The 16,101-nt window shown below is 45.3% G+C and overlaps 1 protein-coding gene across 3 annotated transcripts in view; it reads right to left on the bottom strand.

Annotated features, from left to right (window-relative positions):
* Positions 1-12,182, bottom strand: part of ACTR3B (actin related protein 3B) — an 89,905-nt gene extending 77,723 nt beyond the window's left edge. For 2 of the 3 annotated variants that reach the window (XM_023250777.2, XM_023250784.2), the window contains exon 1: positions 12,038-12,182. In XM_023250777.2, coding sequence (XP_023106545.1) covers positions 12,038-12,081 — 44 coding nt within the window. In that variant the 5' untranslated portion in view covers positions 12,082-12,182. Of the gene's footprint in view, positions 1-10,529; positions 10,625-12,037 lie in introns of those variants that run through there. The other variant, XM_023250778.2, reaches the window with a different exon arrangement.
* Positions 12,183-16,101: the final 3,919 nt, after the last annotated feature.

Below are 16,101 nucleotides of genomic sequence, written 5' to 3'. Positions count from 1 at the left end.
GACACCAGCACCAATCAGAAAACAAAGGGTCGCCTGACCACGTACAGGGCAAAAGCTGAGGGCTCAGACACCCTGTCCCACCACTGCTTTCTCCCCGCTCCGCTCTCAGAAGCCCAGCACCCAGGCCCGGCCTCCACGCGGAGGACCCGAAGTGTAGCCTCTGGGGAAACTGACCAGTCCAAAAGGAAGAATCTGAAGACTCAGACGCCAGAACATTCCCCAACAAACAACCTGCCTACATCACTCCTGGTGACGTTCAAAATCAATACGCAAATCTACACATTCAGAAAGTCCAACGAGCTTTTCCATTTTCTGACTTTTCATCGTAAGCAGGCAGCCAGAAATTACCAACATCTGAGGAAACCCTTTCTACCGCAGAAAAAGATGAAAACTCAGAAGAAACAAGACAGGGGCACCTGGGTGGCTCGGTCGGTTGAGCATCCGACTTGAGCTCAGGTCATGATCTCACAGTTCGTGACTTGGAGCCCCACATCGGACTCGCTGTCGTCAGCCTGTCAGTGCAGATCCCACTTTGGATCCTCTGTCCCCCTCTCTCTCTGCCCCTCCCCTGCTTATGCTCTCTCTCAAAAAATAAATAAAACATTAAAAAATGTTTTAAAAAGGAGAAAAAACAAAACCTATATAGGGACATACAGCACCAACACCACCATAAAAACACCATCATCAATACCCTACAAGAAGATACTACATTCAAAAAATAAAACGAGATACTATTAGTAAAAGAACATTTAGAGAACAAAAAGAATTCTTGGAAATTTAAATAAGAGCAAAAATGGAAAAAACTGAAGAGAAGGACTAGAAAATAAGGCAAGGCATATCCTAGAAGGAAAAGAGACAGAATGATGGAGAACAAGAGAGAAAGAGTAAGAAAATCAGAGAAACAGCCTAAGAATTCAACACGTGAACAGGTGTTCCAGAAAGAGCATGCACATGAGCACGTGCACTCACACACACACACACACACACACACACACACACAGCAAAGGAAGAAACATTTTTAAAGTTCTACCCAGAATTCAAAGATGCCAGTCTTCAGACTGCAGGAGCTCACACAAAGCCCAGCACAACAGAGGAAAACACACTCACTTCAAGGCACGTTGTTGTGAAACTTCAGAAACCAGAGACAAAAAGGAAACCCTAAAAGCTTCCAGGAAGCGGAGTAGGGGAATCAAAGTCATTTACGAAGCCTTCAGACTTCTTAGCAGCAAAGCAGAAGCAAGAACACAAAGAATCAGTGTCTGAAAAACTGAGGGAAAATTACTTCCCCATCACTGAATACTACACCCAACGATCAACCAGGTGAAGGGTTAGAACGAAGACGTTTCGGACAAGCAGGAAAGGTAAACATCTCCCTCCCGCACACCCTTTCTCAGAAAGCTACTGGAGGACGCCCTCTGCCAACACAAAGGAGAAAACCAAAAAAGACGACGACATGGAACAGAGAACACACGGGAGAGAGGTTCGTGCACCCCCAGAATGATGGCAGGAGACGCCAGGATGACAAAGGTGCACCCACTGGAGAGGAGGGACAGGACGAGGGACACGGGCATGTCAAAAGCACTCACTGTGAATCCCTGCACCCACAGGTGCCTCCCAGCCTCACAAAGCTGGCTATTGGACGGCCACCAGCAGAGAGGAAAGCAAGCAGCCAGAAGGCAGGATTCAGGAAACGGACTCAATCCAGGAGAAAGGCAAAGGAAATGCCTAGAAGGTTATAAGCAAAGTCCTGGGCTGTGTGGCGGGCAGGCCTGGGAAGCAACCACCCCAGAGAGAAGCGCCAAAGTCTGCAGAAGGAACATCTCCAAAAACAAACTGACTGGTGGGATCTATAACGTCATTAGCCTTGTGGAAAACCGTAGTGAGAAGCTGGCTACTCGAAAATATGGAAAGTCATTAGCAGTGGATACAAAGAAACCCAAATAAAGGCGGCAATCATGAGCTTCCATAAAAACCAAATTTAAGAGAAAAAATAATCATGGCACACTTTTACTCAATGAGCAAGTACATCTGCACACGCATGGTAACACAAACACGCGTCACAAACTAGCTGGAAAATGTAATAACCCCTTTTGGGAGAAGAGGGAAGGAGAAACAGAGGGCAAAGGCAAAATGAGAGAAGTTAACCCTTTTCTTGTTTTCAGTTTATTTATTTGTTTTGAGAGAGACAGAGAGAGCACAAGTGGGGGAGAGGCAGAGAGAGACAGAGAGAGAGAGAATCCCCAGCAGGCTCCGCACTGTCAGCGTGTAGCCCGACGCAGGGCTCGAACTCACGAACCATGAGATCGTAACCTGAGCCGAAATCAAGAGTCTGTCCTTTAACCGACTGAGCCCCCCAGGTGCCCCAGGATGAGAGAATTAAAGAGATAATGTGAAAATTTGATAATCAAAAGACAGACTGATGTGCATAGTATTTAGAAACACTGAAATCCATAAATGCTGAAAGATACAGAATGAAGAGCTGAAAGCAGCTGTTTCTGAAGAAAGAGAAAAGCAGGCAGGACAGCACCCATGTGTCTTCACATAAGCCCCTGAGCTCTATCTGACCTTTAACCAGTATGCATATTACTCTGATAAAACGAAAATTTTTTACATAAGCCCCAAAATAAATGATTAAATGAACCGCTTGCTTCCTTTAAAGCTTAAATAACACTCCTGCTGTTAGTCTGGCATGTTTTTGACCATGCTTTTTACTCTCTGACAAAGTAGAACTGGGACTCCCAGGGGACTGCAAAGCCCCCTAAAAACAGGACACCCTCACAGCACTACAGTCACAGCTCGGGGAGACACAAACTGCTGGCACAGAGGTACCCGATGGGGCAGCACCCCCTTCCAGAAGGCCAGGGAAATAAGGGCGCAAGACGTAACACACCATTCTCGGGCCGACACAGAGTAAGCGGGGGAGACCCGAAGGCCCGGGGCACATCATGTAAGCGGCTCACACAGGCAGGTACGCTTCCAACTCTGGACACACTAGCTGAAAACACATCTGCACGTCTGTGCAGAACATTCACAAAACTGACCGGGTCTTAGACCCCATGAAGTCCAAAGAACAGAAATAAAGCACACAGCACTCTCTGTGGACATACTGCAACAACACCAGAAATTAAAAGCAAAATAAAAAACCAAACAGGTCTTTATACCTGAAAATTTTAAAACATGCTAGTAGAGAAATATTGAGTTATGGGGGAAGCTCAAAACAAAAACACAGAAATTTCTTGAAAATTATAATGCAGAAAACAAATCCAAGTCTGAGGGATACATACAGCCTAAAATATATCAGTCAAAATTTTGTGGTAATAAATGCCTTTTCAAGTAAAGGAAAAAATAAAAATAAGTTTAACAACCAGCTCAAAAATAAAAAGATAAAGGAAAGCAAAAAAAAAAAAGGAAAGACAAAAGCAGAATAAATGAGTCAAAATACACAAACTAACAACTAAGAAGTAAACCCCAAAGCTCATTGTCTGAAAAAAGATCCACACGACAAGTCACTAGGTAAGCCAAGAAAAAAAGGATGAAAACAAAACACATAAATTTGAGTGACAAAAGGAAAAATAACCATAAAAGCAGAGGACACTTTTTAAATCATGAGGCTACTATATACATACATTTGAAAAATCTGGATGAAAAGAATTGTTTTTAGACAAACACAACACAGCAAAACTGATTCCACTAGATGGGAAGTCCCACAGGCTTCTAATAGGGTGAGCAACAAAACTCTCCCCACAAGAAAGCACTAGGCTCAGACAGTTTCACGGGGGAATTCTACCAAAACCTTAAAACTCAGGTAATCCCAATACCATCCCAGACCGTCCCAGAGCACAGAAGGAGAAGGAAAACCTCTTAATTTGTTTTATGAAGACAGCGTAATGCTGACTCCAAAATCTGACAATGATTGCACCAAAAACACTAAGCCATTAATCAGTCACACTTCCATTGAAGCAAAAAATCTAAATAAAATGTTAACAATCTACCTACACATCAAAAAATAATGCATCATGATCAAATGGGGGTTATCCCAGAATGCAAAAGGGGTTCAATATTAGGCAATCTGTTAATATAACCCATCACACTAACTGGCTAAGGAAGAAAACTACCTGTTCCATTCACGATAAAGATACCTGACAACATCCAACACCCATTCCTGTTGTAAACATTCCAAAAAACAGAAACTGATTAATAACATGATATGTGTATGCATATGTGTACATACGTGTATTTGTATACATGTGCGTGCATGTGCGTACATGCGTATATCTGTATACTTGTGGGTGCATGCGCGTACACGCGGGTCTCTGCATGCTTTGCGTGCATGCGCGTACACACGGGTCTCTGCGTGCTTGTGCGTGCATGCACATACACGTGTGTCTCCGTATGCATGTGCATGGATGTGCGTACACGTGTGTCTATACTTATGTGTGCATGCACACGCGTGTATCTGTATCATGCGCATACATGCGTGTTTGTGTGCTTGTGTGTGCATGCGCATGCATGCGTGTGTTCATATATTGTGTGCATGTACACGCATGTATTTGTATGCTTGTGCGTGTGTGTGCGTACATACATATATTTGTATACTTGCATATGCATGTGTGTATGTAGGCACATACACACACACACAAAGTAGCCCAAAAGCCAGCATATTATTTTAGAAACACCAGAAGCTGCCCCACTAAAGAACAAAAGAATAATGCCCACTAACTCCATTCCTATTTAACATTTTAGAGGCAATGGTCATCGAAGTGTCAAAAAAAAACAGAGTCCTTACCAATAGAAAGAAAAGGGAAAAACACTCTATTTGCCAAAGATTTTGTATCTGGAAAACCCTCAAGATCAAGGAAAAAACTCATACAAACACAACAGTATCTTTTAAAGTAACAAGTTACAAAATTAACACACACAGAAAACTAACACCCTTAATGTGTTCAAGAAAAACAGAAAACATAATGAAAAAGAAAACACATTGGGGTGCCTGGGTGGCTCAGTTGGTTAAGTGTCAGACTTTTGAACTCAGCTCAGATCTTGATCTCAAGGTTGTGAGTTCAAGTCCTGCGAGAGGAAGGAAGGAAGGAAGGCAGGCCACCATTTACGACAGCAAAACAGAAATTCCATACCTATGTGTAAACTTAACAAGAAATCTACCTAAGGGAAACACTATTCCTAAAAGACACAAACAGACTTGAACTAATGGAAAGCTAAGCCATGTTCTTCCATAGGAGGAGTCACCATCCTAAAGATGTTGGCCCTCATTGGGAATGCAAGCTGGTGTAGCCACTCCGGAAAACGGTATGGAGGTTCCTCAAAAAACTAAAAATAGAACTATCCTAGGACCCAGCAACTGCACTACTAGGCATTTATCCACGGGATACAGGTGTGCTGTTTCAAAGGGACACATGCACCCCCATGTTTCTAGCAGCACTATCCACAATAGCCAAAGTATGGAAAGAAGCCAAATGTCCATCGATGGATGAATGGATAAGGAAGATGTGGTGTATATACATATACAATGGAGTATCACTCGGCAATCAGAAAGAATGAAATCTTGCCATTTGCAACTACATGGATGGAACTGGAGGGTCTTATGCTAAGTGAAATTAGTCAGTGAAAGACAAATATCATATGACTTCACTCATATGAGAACTTTAAGAGACAAAACAGATGAACATAAGGGAAGGGAAACAAAAATAATATAAAAAACAGGGAGGGGGACAAAACAAGAGACTTTTAAATACGGAGAACAAACAGGGTTAGTAGAGGGGTTGTTGGAGGGGGGATGGGCTAAACGGGTGAGGGGCACTAAGGAATCTACTCCTGAAATCATTGTTGCACTATGTGCTAAGTAATTTGGGTGTAAATTTTTAAAAATAAAAAACTAAGTTAAAAAAAAACATTGGTCCTCATTAAATTAAGTTATAAATTTAATAGAATCCAAATAAAAATGCCAGGAGGCATTCTCCCCCTCACCCCCCGCCCAACTAGAGAAGCTGATTATAAGCTCATTTGGAGGAACAACAAGCAAAAATCTATCAGAAAGCCCTAAAAAAAGAATGGGATGTGTAGGAGAGGCTGGCCTCCCCAGGTATTAAATCATCCTAAAGCCTCAGTAATTAAAACCCCGTGGCGGTGGTGTATGAATAGACCAATTAATGCAACTCAAAACAAAATCTAGAACTAAAAACAACTGCACAAATTTAGTACATGATAAAGACAGCATCTCTAAGCACAGGGGTTTTTTCATAAATGATGTTGAGATAAATGACATAGCCAAAAGGAAAAAAAGACAGGAATCGTTCCAACTGGGTCCTTTCCTCATACTACATATCCCAGGATACATTCCAAATAGATTAAGGATTTAAATGGGGGCTGGGGGGAGAAGAGAGGAATGAAACCATTAGAAAACAAAACACCAAATAACCTGGGAACAGGGGGAAAAAAACTTTGACTCAAACTCTATAAACAATAAGGAAAAGATAAATGTGATTGCTTAAAAAAAATCTTTGCAGAGCAAAAGACAAATGATACATAGGGAAGAAAATGCCTTTGCAACTGACACCATGAAGAGCTAACACCCTCACGTGCAGAAAAGAGTCAACAGGCTCAAGATGGCTCTCTTGAGACAAGTCCTGCTTGCCAGCCGGGCCTCTGACTGGCATCTGGGAACTCGGGTTTCAGGAGGGTTCCCCCCATTCCCTAAACGGTATTCACTGTGCCTAAGTCGTGCAAACAGTAGTTGATGCTGAACATCTGCTTCCCTTAGGGGGTTCTGGAACTTCGGCATGTGCTAGGCAGGGGTGAAATGGTCAGGCCCAGTAACACCGGGCACCGTCTTTAATGAGCTTCCTCGGTGTGCTGTCAGACTGGGTGCTGACTAAGCACGTCCGTGTCACTCCACTGACGACTCTGGAAACTTGCTCCTGGTTTCCTCCCGCCTCTTCCCTTGGCTGTTTTTGCTTTGTACTTTTTCACTACAGTCCTGTAATTGCTCCTAGAAAATCACTGAAGCCAGGAGCAGTCTGTGTGACGTCCAACACATCCTAACACACGAAGAGCTTCCCAAATCAAAGAAGCACGAGACCAAAAACACACAGAAAAATGGGCTAGAGAAATGATGAGACAGAAATGTAACGCCTCTTAACCACATGAAGAGATACTCATCTTCCCACATGAGAAGAAACTCAAAACTCTAATGTCACTGGGGTGCCTAGGTGACTCAGTCAGTTAGGATTCTGACACTTGATCTCAGCTCAGTTCATGATCTCACGGTTTGTGAGCTGGAGCCCCGCATCGGGCTCTGCACTGACAGCATGGAGCCTGCTTGGGATTCTCTCTCTCCCTCTCTCTGCCCCTCCCCTCGCTCACTCTCTCTCTCTCAAAATAAATAAATAAGCTTAAAAAAACCTGTAATATCACTTCTTATCTTCTAGACTGATAAAAATCAAAATCTTTGACAATGTACTCTGTTGGTGAGTCTATAAGAAGACACAAGCCCTTTCACACATTGCTGGTAAGGATACATACTGCTGAGCGGGATTTCGCACTGATGGGCAAACCTGCATATGCAGTTACCCTCTGACCCAGAAATCCCACTTCTAGAAATCTATCCCAGGGAAACCCAGGAAAACACACAAAAAGATGTATGCATGCACAAGGCTATCGCTGAAGTCTTCAGATAACAGCAACATGCTCTAAAAAAGACGGGGACAGGTCTAAAGAACACCAGAAACAGTTTGCATGGGCCTTCATTGGCCAAATCTGGAACAATTTAAGCATCAAAACAAATAATGGCAATAACAGATAAAAACCTTTTGATTATAACAGATTACTACCTTTTGAATAAAACAACAGCCCCTACATACTGAATCTGATAAACAGATGACAATGATGGAAAAGTGTGCTCTTAGACGAAAACATTAATAAAAGTAGAAATGATGCCAGAGTTTAAACTTAAATCACAATTTGGCAACCCCACTGCAATCATCAATTAAGGCAAAAATCACCAGTAGACATTAAAACTAATGGGTGAAAGTTTAAGGAAAGAACAGGTATTTATTTGCGTAATCTCAAATCTCTCTCTATAAATGATATTAATTACAAAGGGGAAAACTGCAGCGGAGAAATCTAGCAGACATCACTCTATCCAAATAACCCAAGAGAGCTTCATCCAAGAGGAGACAGATCACTCACTATTTTAAGCCTTCTGACTAGAGGCAGAGGTTCTGAGGCTCTAACGTACAGCGTGGTGACTACAGTCGATAATACTGTACCATGTACTTGCAAGTTGCTAAGAGAAGAGACCTTAAATGTTCTCACCACAAAGAAGAAATGGCAACTATGTGATGTGAGGGAGGTGTTGGCTGAAGCTACGGTGGTAATCATTTTGCAACAGATAAAATGAATCGAAATGTTGCACAACTTGAACTTCTACAAGGGTCTCTGTCAACTATATCTCAATCCCGCTGGGGGTGGGGAGATTCTGGTAGGATGCACTTGGATAGAATGGCGCCTCGTGTGGTATTCCTGACCAAAATGCACGTGTGTCCTGAATCTATCCTGCGGAAACACCAGACAAGCCTACACCGAGGGACCATATACGCAGCAACTGGATCCCAAAAATGTCAATGTCCTGAAAAACAGAAAACGGCTCCAGCAGGACTTGTCCGGTTGGACGAGATCTGAAAGGCTGGCGACAAAACACAAGGTGCGGAGCTGGACAAGGGACGGAAGAAGAGGCCACAAGTCATCATGGGACAGGCCCTGGGGATCCAGGCTGTGTGGACAACACCACTGCATGCATCTTAGACTCTTTCACATTAGTCATTGGTCTGTGATTACAGAAGAGACAGTCCCTGTATGCATTGAAGTATTGTGGTATAAAAGGGCACAAGATCTGCAACTTACTCTCAAATGGTTCAGAAAAATACTATGTACAGTTAATACCCAGAATGATGGAAGTGATGTTAACAGCTGTTGAAGCGAGGTGAAGGATACATAGTAGTTTGGTACTCTTCTTGTAGCTTTCCAATATTTCTGAATTTTTTTTTTCCAAATAAGTTTAGAAATGCAAGAAAGGGACACCTGGCTGGCTCAGTCAGTGGAGTGTGCAACTCTTGATCTCAGGGTTGTGGTTTCAAGCGCCCCATGCTGGGTGTAGAGATTACTTAAGGTCTTTTTTTTAATGCAAAAAAAGCTAAGAGAAGCAAGACTGGAATTTGTGGAATATTCTCTTAAAACTCTGTAACCCACTAGTCTCTTTAAATAAACAAAGCTTTGGGGCGCCTGGGTGGCGCAGTCGGTTGAGCGTCCGACTTCAGCCAGGTCATGATCTCACGGTCTGGGAGTTCGAGCCCCGCGTCGGGCTCTGGGCTGATGGCTCAGAGCCTAGAGCCTGTTTCTGATTCTGTGTCTCCCTCTCTCTCTGCCCCTCCCCTGTTCATGCTCTGTCTCTCTCTGTCCCAAAAATAAATAAACGTTGAAAAAAAATTTTTTTTTAATAAACAAAGCTTTATCTTCGGATCAAACGGGTACCTTGGTCCATATTCTCCTGGCCCCCAGCACACGTGTGCTCACTAAGGTGATCTCAGGGACTATTAGAGGAGGATGTGCGGTTACAGAGATGAAAGTTATTTGCTATGAAAGGAAAAAAATATGTACATATACACTATTCGGTACACTGCTAAATCACTACTGTTCACTATGTACAGTTCAACGTGAATTTTTCTTTTAGAATTTAATACTAGATAAAAAGCTTTTTCAGGGGCACCTGGGTGACTCAGTAGGTTGAGTGTTGGACTTCGGCTCTGGTTATGATCTCGCGGTTTGGGAGTTCGAGCCCCATGTCTGTCCCTGTGCTTATAGCTTGGAGACTGGAGCCTGCTTCGGACTCTGTGTTTCTTTCTCCCTCTGCCCCTCCCCCGCTGGTGGGCACTCTCCCCGCTCTAAGTATAAACATTAAAAAAAAACATTTTTTTAAAGAAAAAAGGCTTTTTCACCTGAGAAGCAGGTATGCCTCTACCTTCCTAATGACAACAATTACATAATTGACAATGACTCTCTCATAACTGTCAGGCAAGGAGACTAAGGCCAAATGTGAGGCCCAACTACAACAGCCGCTTGTCTACAGCGTAGGAGGACTCCCCTTGGTCCTCGTTCATTTTAGGTGCATTTTTATTTAATCCCATTTTGAGGCTAAAGTCAATCCAAAAATAGTTTTCACTCTCTGGGAAATACAAGAACTACTGATACACTTAAGTGAACTTAAGCCTTCGCAGGCTGCTCCTTCTGACCACATATTGGGCCCTGGGAATTCCTGATAAATCAGTCACTCCCATAACAGAATATGTCCGTGCGGAACCCACTGGGAAGATTCCCTGCCACTGTCTACAACAGACTGCCAAAGCCCACGACACACAAAAATAAAATAAAAAAAAAAAAATGCAAGGAAGTGGGGTCACAAAACAGTGACATAACTGAAGTTTTATCTCCAAGCAAGCTAAGTTACATTTATCACTTACCTCCAAAGGTCAAAACTGAGCACCATGTTGTAGGCATTTATAGCAAGAACGATGAGTAAGGTTCCCGTCTCACTAACATAAAAGGTATGACGAACTCCGTGGGCATTATCTTAGCGCCAGCTACCAAGAACTGCTTTAGATTTCACTAGGTTTACAAGACCAAAAATACAAAAGCAAGGGTTTCACATGCACGTGTGGGAATGAAAAATACATCTCCCTGTGGCCTTCGCTCTTTGACACGACCACAGCTCGGCTGGGCATGGGATGCAGACAGATGTGGCAGGGGGAAGGAATGCGTCAGACGCCAACAATTAAGGGGCAGGTGTTCACACCAATTTTGATTTTGGCTTCTGTTTGGGGTAGCAAAACAACTTCTAAAATAAAAGGCCACATGACTTCTGATACAAATGCTTATTTCAAAAGGAATTAGCACAAGCCAAGAGGCACTTTTTCCCAGCCTGTAACCAATGCTAGTGGCTTCAGCAGAAAAAGGAAAGCACGATCAGTAGGAGATGGACTGTAACAAATTAAAGACACCCCCACAAGGTTGTCAAGGAAACCAAACCAAGTGCAGTTTCCTACAGAAAAGAATCAAGGTTAAGGTGAACGTGCCACCAGAAGATTTTATGGCAAAAATCCTTAAAATCCCGTGTCGACAAATCTTTACGAGACTCAATTTTAGTTCCAGGCTATTTTACCAAGTACATCCTCTGTAACGCAAGCAGGCATGCTTGAATTTCCAAAGCACCAGCTGGATGGATTCACCTTCCTAACTAAACTCAGCGAAGCTTGGGACACTGAAAGTACGGGAAATTTCCTAAGGTCTCTCTCGCACGTCGCTAACAACATCAGAAGAAACTATCTCAACCGAAAAGTAAAGAAGGAAAAAAAAAGAAAGAAGAAAAAAAAAAACTAGACCACAAAAAAAAAGGCTTTCCCCAATTTAGACATTGTTTTCCAAAATGGAGGCTTTTTAATATCTTTTTTTTTTTTTTTAAGCGAAAAGGCAAGTGAACCGGCCAAGCGAAGCAAGAGCTGAGGCTGAGTGAACCGTTCGACACCAGGAGGGTGCAAAGCGGGCTGCACAAAAGGTGTCAAGTTGGTAGAGCGACGTAAAAACCTCCGCGAGTAAGTGCTAAAGGATTATTAACAAGAAGGGACATGCACTTGGGGGGGCACAGGACCAGGGCCGGTCTCGGGCAGGGGCACGGGCCGGCGGGTGGAGGGGGCAGGTAACGTCAGGAGGGGCCGCAGCGGCCCGGCGCCCGGGAGGAGTGGGAGGCGAGGCGGGCGGCGCCCGGCAAGGTGAGCAGGTGACCGGCGCGCGGCCTCCGCCGGCCGGGAGGAGGGGGCGGGGCGCACAGGTGGGCGGCCGGGAGCCGGGCCCGGGCCCCGCGGCGGGGCGCTGCGCGGCCGCCAGGTGAGACAGGGCGGGCCGCGGAGCAGGTGCTCGGCGCCGGGGCGGGGGCGGGCCGCGCGGGAGCGGGGCGGGCGCCGGCGGCTCTTACCCGGTGCCGCAGTCCACCACGCAGGGAGGCAGGGAGCCCGCCATGCTCGGCACGCGTGCCGCTCGGCCCACGCGGGCGGCCCGGGAGGCGCCGCCGCCGTCCGCTCGCCGCGCCGCCCGCTCCCGGGAGCCTCCGCAGCGCCGCCGCCGCCGCCGCCGCCGCCTCCGGGGGGCCCGGATGCTCGGCGGCCGCCCACGTGACGCTGCCCGGCCGGCCAATCAGGCCGCGGGCACGCCCCGCCCCGCCCCGCCGCCCGCCCGCCATCTTTAGTGCTGGCGGCGAGGCCTGCTCGCGCGGACGTCAGATGCCGCTGCTGGAGAGATTGGGAGTTATTTTTATCTGACTTACGGTGAGCATGACCTCGTTGCCGGGGCCTGTCTCCTTCTCATCCCGTAAATCTCGGCTGGAATGTCACCTTCTCAGGAAGTTGTCCCTAATCATCCTAACTAGGTCTCCTCCCTGCGCCTTACTCTATCTCAACAGCCTACTGCTCTCATTGACAAAGCTTGGAGCAAATTTTTAACGTTAATTTATTTTAAGTTCCCCCCAGCCCCACCCCATTGGACTGTAGGGTCCACCAGGATAGGGCTCCTGTCTGTCTTACCATTGATGACCTGGTGCTTAGCACCGTATTTGTGTGTACATGGGAAGCACCCAACTCTTTGTTGAGTGGGTGTATAACCTTCACCACAAAGACAAAACAATCAGTGACCTTAGATGGAGTTAACGCTACAGCAAGATCCTCATGGGAAAATGTTTTTAAGCATCAAACATGAGATGACCCCCAAAGTTCTTACTAAAACTAGGGACGGGGGGGGGGGGTGCCTGGCTGGCTCAGCGGGTAGAGCATGTAGAGATTACATACATACATACATACATACATACATAAAACAAACAAACATTTTTTTAAAAGTGGGGGGGGACCAAAGCAGGCAAGCACCTACCTACTGTGTTATGAAGGTGCTGAAAGTCCCATTTGCTTCGGGCTCCTGCCCTATCATAAATTTGTGACATTAATTTTTAGGAGCTTTCTGGAGACATAGTTGCATACAGTTTAGTTTTAAAGCAATGTGCTTTTTTCCCTAGAAGAAGTAATAGATTAGTTGGTCATTCTGGGTAACCCATGATCATCCCCTACCCCCACCCTACCCTCACCCCCACCAAGGGAGCTAGAGAGAGAAATAGAAGATGAGAGGGAAATGAAAGGTCAGGAGAATGGAAGAAGCCCAGTATAGGATCCCAAAGCCAGGGACAAAGACTGACTTGCCCACTTTGCATTTTGCCAAGGGCCGGCCCAGCTCCCACTTTTTCAAGGCCCTCGTCAGAATGTTGTAGGTAAACTACAGATTGCAATTTGTCACTGCCATGTCTCTTATTTTCATTCACTTAGTATATATTTACCAAGTGCCTACTGTGAGGTTTTATGTCACATATGGCCCAGTTTGCTTCACCAGAGAAGACGCCTTAATGGAATTGGGACTAGCTAATGATAAAGCATGTGCCTTTGTGGGGGTGTCCCCTCTGCATAAGACTAGTTGGGAATGGTGGCCATGATCAGCAGCTGGTAGGAAATAAAAGATTTCCTGACCTCGATATTCCCTCTTGATACCCCTTGGTGTATCGGCTAAGATGTTTTCATATGCAGATAACAGAAAACTTAAGGTGGCACAAAGAATGAGCAAATTTTATTTCTTATGATAAGAAATCCAGAAACTCCAGGGGCGCCTGTATGGCTCAGTCGGTTAAGCGTCTGACTTCGGCTCAGGTCATGATCTCACACTCCGTGAGTTCAAGCCCCACGTCGGGCTCTGTGCTGACAGATCAGAGCCTGGAGCCTGCTTCGGATTCTGTGTCTCCCTCTCTCTGACCCTCCCTCATTCATGCTCTGTCTTTCTCTGTCTCAAAAATAAACACTAAAAAATATTTTTAAAAATTACAAAAAGAAAAGAAATCCAGAAACTCCAGGATAATTCGACCACTCAATGACATATCAGAGGCCTGTACATCCCATTCTACCAGGCTCTGCACACTGGGCTTTGTCTTCAGACTTACCACCTTACCGTTACAAGATGGATGGGGTGCCTGGGTGGCTCAGTCGGTTGGGCGACCGACTTCGGCTCAGGTCATGATCTGGCGGTCTGTGAGTTCGAGCCCCGTGTCGGGCTCTGTGCTGACAGCTCAGAGCCTGGAGCCTGTTTTGGATTCTGTGTCTCCCTCTCTCTCTGACCTTCCCCCATTCACGCTCTGTCTCTCTCTGTCTCTAAAATGAATAAACGTTTAAAAAAAAAATTAAAAAAAAAAACAACAAGATGGCTACAGCCACTCCACATAACGGTAATGGACAGGGACAGGGGGAAATGTCCCCATCTTCATTCCTTTCTAAGAGCGAGAGGAAGGAAGCACTTTCCCAGAAGTCCCTAGCAGCTTCCCCTCATGTTTCATTAACCAGACTCAATTTGTTTCCTAGGGCTACCGTAACAAAGCCCGCAAACTGGGGTGCTCAAAGCAACGAACGTTTATTATCTCACAGTTCTGGAGAAAAGAGGGCCAAAATCAGGTGTTGGCAACACTGTGTCCTCTCTGAAGACTCCAGAGGACAATCTGTTCCGTGCATCTCTCTCAGCTTCTGGTGTTGCCAGAAATTCTTGGCATTCCTCAGCTTATGGATGCATCACTCCAATCTCTGCCTCTGTCTACTGTCACACGGTGTTCTCCCCATGCACATCTACATCACCACACAGCATTCCCCTCTTCCTATAAGGACACCAGTCATATTGGATTAAGGCCCACTCTAATGATCTCAACTTGATGACAGCTGCCAAGGCCCTCTTTCCAAATAAGATCATATTCACAGGTCCCAGGGGTCAGGACTTCAACATGTCCTTTTAGGAAACACAATTCAACTCATGACACCAGCCCGCACTGAAAGCAGTCATTGGCAAGGGGAACTGATGCACTCTGATTGGCCTCCACGGTTAAAGATGAACCCCTTGAGCTGGAAAGGGACCCTGTGTCCTCTGAAGCATGTGGCTGCCAATTCCTGGCTGAAGTTGGGTTTGAGCAACAAGAAGGGGAAAGGCAACCAATAGTGGCTGCCCTGCTCATAATTTTTCTCATTAAACCAGATTTGCTCCCTCATTCTATGCCTTTCCACTCCTCGTCCTCTGCTTGGAACTGGCGCTGAAGCAAGTTATTTTTGTCGACCCGGCTGGAGCGACACCCCCTCTGTGAAGCCCTCCTTCCACTCCATCATTCTCTCCTCCATGCTCCCTCCCACCTTTGGACTTATTTGATGGCACGGTAATGGTGATGCTTCCCTCAGGCCCGTATGCCAGGAGTTCCCTGACAGTAGAATTATGTCTTCTTTATATTTCCATCTCCAGCTCATCGGACCCTACCTGGCATCTTGTAGCCACTTTCAACAAATGAGCGTTGAATAGATAGAAGTCATCAGAAAATGCTTAAAGCTCTCAGGTGCACATAACATTGGTTTGTGTTTACTTTTTTGTTGTCGTCAGAAGCAAATGAAAGCCAACAATGAGGCATAGTGTCTGTGTCCGCGCGGTCTCCATTTTTTCCATATATCACAACATGTCCCATGTTATTCTTCTCAGACCGTAAACCATACATCAGAGACTGACGGCATCGCTTTTGACAGTGTTAGGACAAAACGCCCACGGAGAAATAAATTTCATGTTCTGTGAGAAGCTCTTCAGGTACAATCTCTATTGATCATACTGCCAAAGAGGCTTGTTTCCTCCGATATGCTTCTATTTGTAGTTGGCTTTCCTAAGCAGGAAGAGATATCTCTTTTTTGCGCTTCTCCCCAGAAATGGGGAAGGCAGAACACTTCCTGTATAGAGTTCAGCATTTCTTCCATGGCCCACGATGTGACTGTTCACGGCTGCTATCCTGAGTCCTGAATAACTCAAGACCACCTTCAAAAGAACTTTTAACAAACATCTTTTGAGGCTGGGAATGTTGCATATTTATGCATATGGAGACAACTTTAAAACAAAGTAATCAGGGCCTAGAGGGTGTCGATCTAATGCAATTTAGTCAGT

Source organism: Felis catus, chromosome A2, assembly GCF_018350175.1.
Source record: "Felis catus isolate Fca126 chromosome A2, F.catus_Fca126_mat1.0, whole genome shotgun sequence".
NCBI lineage: Eukaryota > Metazoa > Chordata > Mammalia > Carnivora > Felidae > Felis > Felis catus.
The sequence above is the reverse complement of the archived record's forward strand: the minus strand, read 5'-3'. Positions and strand labels throughout refer to the sequence as shown.